We start from the raw sequence: 10,351 nt of genomic DNA on the forward strand, positions 1-10,351 counted from the left end.
GGAAGGACAGGACAAGCGAGAACAGGACAAGGACAGGAGAAGAAGCATGCAGGACAAGGGTCGTGAACTGTACAACTGAAGTGTGGTGGCAATAATTATGTAAATTATAAAAAGTCTACAGGACGAGAATATAAGTGAGGCGATACACAGGCGAGTTGCATATTCATGAGTCCTCGGGTCGTGTGCCTGCGGATACATGCAAGTGAATTGATACCGTTTTACATGCACAAAGACTGGCAGAAGTGTCCTGTAATTGCTGGGGCGGCTGAGGACCCCACCTAATCAATAGCGGCCCAGGGCTCCACCTGAGAGCAGCCCAGCGGACGGGACACGTCCCACACCGAGGGACCCCGACAACCGGCCACCCAGCGGGGGCCGCAGGGACCCAATGCCACCCCCAGGAGAGCAAGAAGCCCCCCAACCCGCAGGGCCCGCAATGCAGCCAGACAAATAATTTGATTAGAATGAATTAACCAATTATTGAATAAGCAAAAATATTAAATGTATGTAATATTTTTGACTTGAATAATGAAATAATATGTAATTCTCATTTTTAAATTGTTTTACTTATAGTTAATGTAATAATGACTACCTATTATTTGATAAATAACACAAAATATTAAATGTGTATGTCAAAATTGTTTATTTTGTATTTATTTTTTTGTTCTCCATCCATCCATCCATTCTCTACCGCTTATCCGGGTCGGGTCGCGGGGGCAGTAGCTTCAGCAGGGACGCCCAGACTACCCTCTCCCCAGCCACTTCATCCAGCTCTTCCGGGGGGATCCCGAGGCATTCCCAGGCCAGCCAAAGGATGTAGTCTCTCCAGCGCGTCCTGGGTCGTCCCCGGGGTCTCCTCCCCCTTTTTTGTTCTCTTGTTCGTATTTGTACGAAATGAAAACAAAGAAGTTAGTTACTCGTCGTAGCCCAAGCTAACCCTAACCTAGCCCCAAACGTAACCATAACACACTTTATTGTTTTTAGTTTGTATAAATGTGATAAACAGTTCTGAGGACCCGGGTTCCATCCCCGGCCCCGCCTGTGTGGAGTTTGCATGTTCTCCCCGTGCCTGCGTGGGTTTTCTCCGGGCACTCCGGTTTCCTCCCGCATCCCAAAAACATGCACGGTAGGTTAATTGAAGACTCTAAATTGCCCGTAGGTGTGAATGTGAGTGCCATTGGTTGTTTGTTTGTATGTGCCTTGCGATTGGCTGGCAACCAGTTGAGGGTGTACCCCGCCTCCTGCCCGAAGATAGCTGGGATAGGCTCCAGCACTCCCGCGACCCTTGTTAGGATAAGCGGCTCAGAAAATGGATGGATGTGATAAATATTTGGAACGGTCATCTTGTTATATCAGCGTCGCCTGCCCTTCCTGCGACTCAGTAACCAATCATGGAGCAGCGGGGCCTGGCCTGCCTAGAAAAGTGGGATTCCTAGTAATAAGTGGATGGATAGTGTCTACAAGTCGATAGATGGATGCCATGCTGGCTCTGTGCGCTGAGCTGTAAATGAAGTGAATGCAAAATAAATCCCACTTGGCGTAAGCATATTACCGAGCGGAGGAAATGAAACTGCAGGATTCCCTCAGTAGCGACGAGGGAAAATCTAACGATAGATGGACTGCTGATGGATCTCTTCATGTCTTTTGACGGTGATTCATGTTCAGTATGTACACATTGTGCATGAACTTTAAAAAAGAGTGTGGGGACCAACACCAACCAACACCAAAAACACTTATTCACTTATTCAAGATTTTTGGGGCGTTTTAAAAAAATATATACTTTTTTTTGGTCAATGCAATTATAATGGGTGTCAATTATGCTCAGATTTCCCCTACCCCCCGCGATTAGTAGCGGTCTACTGTAATGTCATGTGACATGTAATGTGCCATGTACTTGTGCCACTTGACACATTACAAGTCTTGAAGTGATACATTGAAAAACAAGAGTCGTGTGTTTGCGTTCCTTGACACGAGAAGAAGACAAAGTCTTCTTGTTTTTTCCGGCACGCTTTCTGAACATTCCACAGGCACACACGTGATCTGTGTGCGCGCGTCTATCTTTCAGATTGTGTACTTCACGGCCACCTTCCCATATGTGGTACTGATCATCCTGCTGGTCCGTGGAGTCACACTTCCCGGTGCGTTCGACGGCATCATGTATTACATCAAACCTGATTGGTCCAAGCTGGAGGAGGCTCAGGTGAGTCTGAGCTCTTTGACATCACAAATGTACAGCCTTGCCTGAGTCGAGTTTGCATGTTCTCCCCGTGCCTGCGTGGGTTTTCTCCGGGCACTCCGGTTTCCTCCCACATCCCAAAAACATGCGTGGTAGGTTGATTGAAGACTTGAAATTGCCCGTAGGTGTGACTGTGAGTGCGACTGGTTGTTTGTTTCTTTGTATGTGCCCTGCGATTGGCTGGCGACCAGTCCAGGGTGTACCCCGCCTCTTGCCCGAAGTTAGCTGGGATAGGCTCCAGCACGCCCGCGACCCTTGTGAGGAGAAGCGGTATGGAAAATTGATGAATTTCTGGTTTACAGCACAGACCGGAAGTCTGCTACCTCAGTGACTAATATTATTATTGATTTATTTATTTTTTACAATCATGTAAAATTAAGTGTCCTGAATAAATAGTCTACATTTTGTAGAATAATCTTTTTTTTTTTTTTTTTTTACCCCTACAAAAATTCAAATCGGGTTTCGAACAGTGGGTCAGAAATGGTGATATATATCGAATTGTGACCTTTGTGTATTGTTCCAGTACTAATATACTACTGTATGTATCCTCAGAGAGTTCTTTACCATGCGGTGCCACATTGAACTTCCAGTGTGAGAGTGATAACACCAAATTTCACACGCCTGCTCCGCGTTCACACATGAAACCTTGTAACACTAACAAGTCACATGACACCAGGGAGGGAAAATGACTCATTGCGCCCAATATGGACATTTTCCACTTAGAGGTGTTCTCACTTTTGTTTAGATATTAATAGTTAGTATGCTGAATTTAAAAGGACAGTTAAGTTTTACACTTACACTTCTACAAGCCACACCTGGACTATTTTACAGCGTAATATCTTCAGTGTTGTCACATTAATAGATACTGTATAATAAAATAATATATTAAAAGTGTGAGGGGTGTACTCACTTTTGTGAGATCCTGTACATTTGTCTGCGGCTGAGATGATCAATTGCGAGGCGTGAACCCCGCAGGTGTGGATCGACGCTGGCACGCAGGTCTTCTTCTCGTACGCCATCGGTCTGGGAGCGCTGACGGCTCTGGGCAGCTACAACCGCTTCAACAACGACTGCTACAAGTACGCGTAGCGGTTGTGGGCAGTGAGGCAATGGTGGGATGCTAGCGGGCCGCCACTCAGCATTTGTGTTCACCTGCCCTCAGAGACGTCTTCGTGCTGGCGCTGATTAACAGCGGGACCAGCTTCTTCGCCGGCTTCGTGGTCTTCTCCATCCTGGGCTTCATGGCGGCCGAGCAGGGCGTGGACATTTCGCAGGTCGCCGAGTCAGGTGACCTCCTGGCTTTGCTCGTCACGTTACCTTGATGCTAAATACTAAGTGTGTGTGTGTGTGTGTGTGTATGCCTCAGGTCCTGGTCTGGCGTTCATTGCATATCCGAAGGCAGTCAGTTTGATGCCGGTGGCTCCGTTGTGGGCCGGGCTCTTCTTCTTCATGCTGCTGCTGCTTGGTCTGGACAGTCAGGTGACACTCACACAGACATGCACACACACACACAAAACTACACCAGTGCATCATTCACGAAGTTCATTGTGTTTAGTTTGTCGGCGTCGAAGGTTTTGTGACGGGCATTCTGGATCTGTTCCCCGGAAAATACGAGCACCGCTACAAGAGGGAGCTCGCCGTAGCCCTCTGCTGCTTCCTGTGCTTCATCATCGACATCTCCATGGTGACACAGGTCAGTGGTCGCCACTTGCACGTCAGCCTCTTGGCGGGAATCGAACCGCCGACTCTGTTGCGCTTCCAGGGAGGAATGTATGTGTTCCAGTTGTTTGACTACTACTCGGCCAGCGGGATGACGCTCTTGTGGCAGGCCTTCTGGGAATGCGTCGTGGTGTCCTGGGTCTACGGTACGAGCACATCACATGGCGTCGCCACATATGGGACACACATAATGCAGTACGCTGCTATGAACACATCCAAATGATTAAGCATATCATTCATCGTAGTGTACTTGTTATTTAACTTACTGTCCAAAAACATGCACGTTAGGGTCATTGAAGACTCTAAATTGTCCATCGGTGGGAATATGAGTGTTACCGGTTCTTTATCTAGATGTGCCCTGGCGACCAGTCCAGGGTCCAGGGTGTACCCCGCTTCTGCTCCGAAGTCAGCTGGGCTTGACTCCAGCACACCAGTAGGAGAAGCACTATAGAAGATATTCATCAAAAATGTCCAAAGAGCTTGCAAAATGTTTTGTTTTTCTTGTTTTCAGAAAACATACACATTTGACTTAGGCAACTACACTATTAGACTAATGATTTGCTGGCTTTCCTTTTACACTGGTACCTTGACTAATGAGTGGCCCAACTTAATGTAAATAATAAAATACAAAAATATCAGAAACATTAACAATTTTACATACAGATTTACAAAGGTTTTTCTAAATGTTTGGTTGAGTGCAATTGAATAAATTATAAATAATAGAAATTGGAAATTAATCATGATTTTATTATTAAAATAAATGCTTGCATATTTTACATGCATTTCTTATTTTTGTATTCATTTTTGATTCATTTATGTTATTAATTGGTTGATTTATTGTAAAAAAGCCAATAAAAATATATGTTAAAAAAAAAATTTCACATATACATTTTGAATTTATTTTATAATTGGTTCATTCATAATTACTATTGAACTATTAATAATACAAAAATGACTTATAATTGTATTATCAAAAATAACTATTTCACGTAAATTTCTTAAAGGTTGATGTATTCTTTATTTATTGTAAATAATACAATGTAAATATATGACTCATATCAACAATTATAGACATATACTACTTTCCAATTCTAATTGTATAATTATAAATGCTGACAATTTTTGATGCGAATCAATTATTTTTATTCAAATAAACCATTTTCCACATGATGATGACGATGATGGCGATGTCGATGATGATGATGTCGTCCCAAGGCAGGCGCTGACCGCTTCATAGACGACGTGGCGCGCATGATTGGCTACAGGCCGCTGCCCTGCATGAAGTGGTGCTGGTCCTTCATCACGCCGTGCGTGTGCTTGGTACGTTACGTGTGGGATGACTCCTGTAATTTCTCGTGTATTTCTCGTGTGGTCCAATATAATCCGCACCTCAATAATTTGGTCTCAATTTGCTCATGCATATGCTCAAAACAAGTATTATCTGTACTTTATTAGGTTTTTCAAAGAAATGCTCTAGTGTGCGCTGATGTTTCTGTCGCCTCCTCACCAGGCATTTGTACTTGAGTTCTCATACTAGCAAAGAACAAAGATGGTGATCGACTCAAATCAATGCTCATTGATGCGTGAAGTGTAACCTTATAATAGCACTGACCACGGAAACGCTAGTCCATTTATCTTGGAGTTTATTGTGAAACAACAAAACAGCTACTGTGGATCGTAGCCGATACCGCAAACAATAGAACAAAACGCACCCAACTTGCTCGCTCTGCCAGTCTCTCAGAACCATTCGGAAATAACGCAACCGAACCTAACGTACTTCAACAACTCCTCAAAGCGACACACAACAACAAACGCACATAACCAGTTTGTTACAAAACTGAAGTGCACAAGAAATGACGGTATATGTCAAATGTCTCCCTTTGGGAATTTTGACAGTGAAATTAAGGAATTTTAGGACTGTCAGAAAAAGCTCTGTACATGTCGTAAATGGGCTTTGAAATTGGAATGGTTTCAATTGGCAGAGAAATGTGGAGGGAGGAGGTGGATATGTCGAACATATCTTAATTTGAGGAATTTTTTTGGTAAATGTGGGAACATTTGGAATGTCCAAAACAGTTTCATATATGTGAAAAAAGAATTCCCAAATTGTCCTGAACGAGCTGAATGGTTTGGAGTTGGAATGGTTGTGGACGAAATGTGGAAGGAAAGCAATATGTCAAATATGTGCATTCATTTGGGAATGTTGTCATGGAAAATGTGGCTGAATGAAAATGTGGGGGTTCCAGGGCATCTTCCTGTTCCACCTGGTCAACTACAAGGGGCTGACATACAACAACACGTACGTGTACCCGTGGTGGGGTGAGGTGATTGGCTGGTGTCTGGCGCTGTCGTCCATGTTGTGCATCCCGCTCGGTCTACTCTACAAACTCTTCCGCGCCAAAGGCTCCTTCGCACAGGTTAGAGTTCACACTGCTGCGTCATACAAAATAATAATAACAATAATAATACAGTGGTGCCTTGACTTAAGACGTTTATGTGTACTTACAACGGACCTATACATTTTTTTAGTTATGAGCGGTTGTTTGGTCAATTTTTTGCTTTGTGTTGTGAGCCAATATTTGAGTTACGAGCAAGCTTCATATGAGTGGTATGAAAACAAAAAAAAAGTTGTTTCCGATGTGCTTTGAGCTGTTTAGTGAACGGTCCAGACAGTGAAAAACACAAATACAAAATGAAAACACTCACAAGGAGCTACAATTAGCCAAACAACCCACACATCCTGAATGGCCATGTTCTTGAAGTCTCACTAGGCCACGCCCCTTTTGTTATTGTGACCCAACATGACAGTAATGACTCTTCATGAAACCTCCATCCATCCATCCATCCATCCATCCATCCATTTTCTGAGCCGCTTCTCCTCACTAGGGTCGCGGGCGTGCTGGAGCCTATCCCAGCTATCATCGGGCAGGAGGCGGGCTACACCCTGAACTGGTTGCCAGCCAATCGCAGGGCACATACAAACAAACAACCATTCGCACTCACATTCACACCTACGGGCAAGTTAGACTCTTCAATTAACCTACCAGGCATGTTTTTGGGATGTTGGAGGAAACCAAAGTGCGCCGAGGAAACCCACGCAGGCACGGGGAGAACATGCAAACTCCACACAGGCGGGGCCGGGAATTGAACCCCGGTCCCCAGCCCTGTGAAGCAGACGCTCTAACCAGTTGTTCACCATGCCGCCACTTCATGAAACCTGTTTATTTTATTTCTTTTTTTATTACAGTTTGTCCTTTTTTAAGAACGTGACAAAAATAGGTGTTTTTGGGAGCTGGAACGGATTAATGGCATGTCGTCATTTCATTGCTGAACATTGATTTGCTATATGAATTAACTGACTTGCGAGCTTGGTCACGGAACAAATTCAACTCGTAAGTCAAGGCACCAATGCATTGGCTGGCTGTGGTAAAACTGTATTAGGCTCCAGCTGACGTAGAAAATGGATGTCGGTAAATTCCGTCACTTCCTGTTTTGTGCCTGCAGCGCTGGGCCCGCCTGACCAGCCCGGTGTGGGGAGGGCACCACCTGGAGTACATGGCGCCCGACGTCAAGCCGCTCAGCTCGTTGTCGCCCGCCGGCGATGACAACAAAGTTATCATCTTCGAGAGCGTCATGTGACCCCCCGAACACTCGCCAGCTCGCTCGCACTTTATCACGCTCGTCTTCCTGTCTGACCCGCCAAAATACGAACACTGTGACGCATCAGGTCCCGTTCCAAAGTCAGGACCGGAGCCCAACCTCTCCAGCCCCGGCAGCACAGGAAGACAGACGAGCGGTCGTGCGGGTTGCCTTATGCTGTTGTCTTAATGCCATTCGTTGTTCACCAGCCAATCTCTGGACTTTTATTCTGTTGAGACGAAGAAGTGGGTCTCATTTTCATGCTGTATGTGATGCGGATTTTTCAGCGGTGCTTTTATTTTGGCTTTAACACTGACTAAAGGGAATTTTGGTGTTGTTTTAAAGGAGACATACCCCCCCCCCCCCCAATTTAAAAGCGTTCCCATGTTTTAATAACTATTCATACTATTATACTATTCATAACTCCGCAATGAAGAATATTTTGACAGCATTTTTATTGCTATGCTGAAATGTTCTCGTTCTGTTACATCACTCAAAGCAGCGCCCATTGAGACTCCGTTGCTCATCACTGGCAGATGCAGCATTTCATCATCAAGCCACCGACAGAGCACCTGTCAATCAATGTGGTGGTGCGGCGCACGACATGGCCAATCACAAAGACTCCCCACCCCCACGTGAACAACGTTATAACCGTACATCGTTGCAACATCAGAAGCCATTGTTTTTCTGGTAACACTGTTAGCCAACACTGCAGCTCTGCTTACCTCTTGGCTATGACATGATTGTGCTTAAGCCAAAGTGGTTATTTGGCTCTGGACCAGGGGCACCATCAAGCCCCACGACGATTGGGATCGTCTGCAGAAAAGGTCGATCAGCAAGTTTCAGCCACCCCAACCACCGTCGAAGATTGGCTTCAGCTACCCCATCAAAACATTTCTGGAGGCGCCCCTGCTCTGCACCTTGGTCCAGCCAAGTGGCCAAGTCAATGGCTGACAAACTTGGTGTGGGAGTGGGCGTTCTATTCATTAACCCCATTATTTGCCAAAAGTGGGGTGAAAATACAGACAGGCTTGCCCAAAGACACATTTGAAAAAAATAGGCAAGATCATTCAATTTTATTTCACACAACTATTTGGATGCAAACAAAGGGTCTCTTTTCCATGTCTCCTTTAACACTGACTCAAAGGGATTTTTTTTAATTTGTTTTAAATGTTTTTCTTTTCTAACATTCAAAGTGTGGAAAACCTTTCAGTGTTTGATTCTTTAAAGCTGAAAATTAATGTTTTGGTAAATCAACACCAAAATCGAACTCTCGCAAATACGGACGATGTAGGATCTACTTCCAGGCAGGGAACCAATCAACTGAGTCGCCTCCCCACATGCTTCCGGTCGCCTTTTGCTAATAGAAATTATGTCACAGATGATGTCAGCATGTAGCAGTATTTTTTTGTTGGGAGACATTTTACATATTGCATATACATGCATACATGTGAAAAGCTGTAAATAGTAATGCTGTTGTTTAACTGTGAAAATGTGACTGTCAGAAAGTGGCGTTTAACCCTACTGTTTGTCAGGAAGAGCAATAATGTTGCTGGGGCATGCTAATTTCCCTAAAGTAACGAATGCAATAAATAAATAAAATAAAACAATTGTCATTATTAACTCTACTGCTAACAATATATATAGTTTATTTATATTTTCAGTCCACTCCAAAAGCATTGGAACAGCAAGGTCAATTCCTTTGTTTTTGTTGTATACTGAAGACATTTGGTTCAAAAGATGAATATGAGACAAAAGTTCAGAATTCCAGGTTTTATTTCATGGCACATAATATTTTTCACATCTAGATATATTAAACAACTCAGGACAGAGCACCTTTTCACTTTTCAAGTGAGCAAAAGTATTGAAACAGACAATATTAAATTAACTTAAACTGAATAACATTTACTATTTGGTGGCATAACCCTTACTTGCAATAACTGCATCAAGCCTGTGACCCATTGACTTCACCAGACTGTTGCATTCTTCTGTTGAAATGCTTTTCCGGGCCTTTACTGCAGCCTCTTTCATTTCTTGTTTGTTTCTGGGGGGTTCTCCCTTCAGTCTCTTCTTAAGGAGGTAAAATGCATGCTCTATTGGGTTAAGGTCTGGTGATTGACTTGGCCAGTCTAAGACCTTGCACTTTCCCCCCTGATAACGTCCTTTGTTGTGTTGGCAGTGTGTTTTGGTTCACTGTCTTGTTGCATGATGAAGCTTCTCCAGATTAGTTTGGATGCATTTTTCTGTAAATTGCTAGACAAAATGGTTTTGTAGACTTAAGAATTTATTCTGATGCTACCATCATGAGTTACATCATTAATAAAGACTAATGAGCCCGTTCCAGAAGTAGCCATGCAAGCCCAAGCCATGACATTACCTCCACCATGCTTCACAGATGAGCTTGTGTGTTTTGGATCATAAGCAGATCCTTTCTTTCTCCATACTTTGGTAGAGATTAATCTTGGTTTCATCAGTCTATAAAACTTGGTTCCAAAACTTTTGTGAATCATCTGTGTACTTCTTTGCAAAATCTAATCTGGCCCTCCGAATTCTTTTTGCTGATGAGTGGTTTGCATCTTGTGGTATGTGGCCTGTATATTTCCTCTCTAGAAGTCTTCTTCTAACAGTGGATTGTGATACCTTCACCCCTGTTGCTGTTGTACACCAGTAGTTTCCTTCTTTTTCAAGACATTCCAAACTGTTGCATTGGCTATGCCCAATGTTTGTGCAAGATTGCTGATCGATTTTCCAGCAATC

The 10,351-nt window shown here is 43.8% G+C and overlaps 1 protein-coding gene across 9 annotated transcripts in view; it reads left to right on the plus strand.

Annotated features, from left to right (window-relative positions):
- Positions 1-9,204, plus strand: part of slc6a8 (solute carrier family 6 member 8) — a 28,077-nt gene extending 18,873 nt beyond the window's left edge. For 4 of the 9 annotated variants that reach the window (XM_061787567.1, XM_061787584.1, XM_061787620.1 and 1 more), the window contains 8 exons: positions 2,066-2,200; positions 3,212-3,315; positions 3,399-3,523; positions 3,603-3,715; positions 3,792-4,101; positions 5,175-5,275; positions 6,202-6,372; positions 7,460-9,204. In XM_061787567.1, coding sequence (XP_061643551.1) covers positions 2,066-2,200; positions 3,212-3,315; positions 3,399-3,523; positions 3,603-3,715; positions 3,792-4,101; positions 5,175-5,275; positions 6,202-6,372; positions 7,460-7,594 — 1,194 coding nt within the window. In that variant the 3' untranslated portion in view covers positions 7,595-9,204. Of the gene's footprint in view, positions 1-2,065; positions 2,201-3,211; positions 3,316-3,398; positions 3,524-3,602; positions 3,716-3,791; positions 4,102-5,170; positions 5,276-6,201; positions 6,373-7,459 lie in introns of those variants that run through there. The other 5 variants (XM_061787576.1, XR_009790463.1, XM_061787612.1 and 2 more) reach the window with 5 other exon arrangements.
- Positions 9,205-10,351: the final 1,147 nt, after the last annotated feature.

The sequence above is a fragment of the Phyllopteryx taeniolatus genome, chromosome 1, assembly GCF_024500385.1.
Source record: "Phyllopteryx taeniolatus isolate TA_2022b chromosome 1, UOR_Ptae_1.2, whole genome shotgun sequence".
Classification (NCBI taxonomy): domain Eukaryota; kingdom Metazoa; phylum Chordata; class Actinopteri; order Syngnathiformes; family Syngnathidae; genus Phyllopteryx; species Phyllopteryx taeniolatus.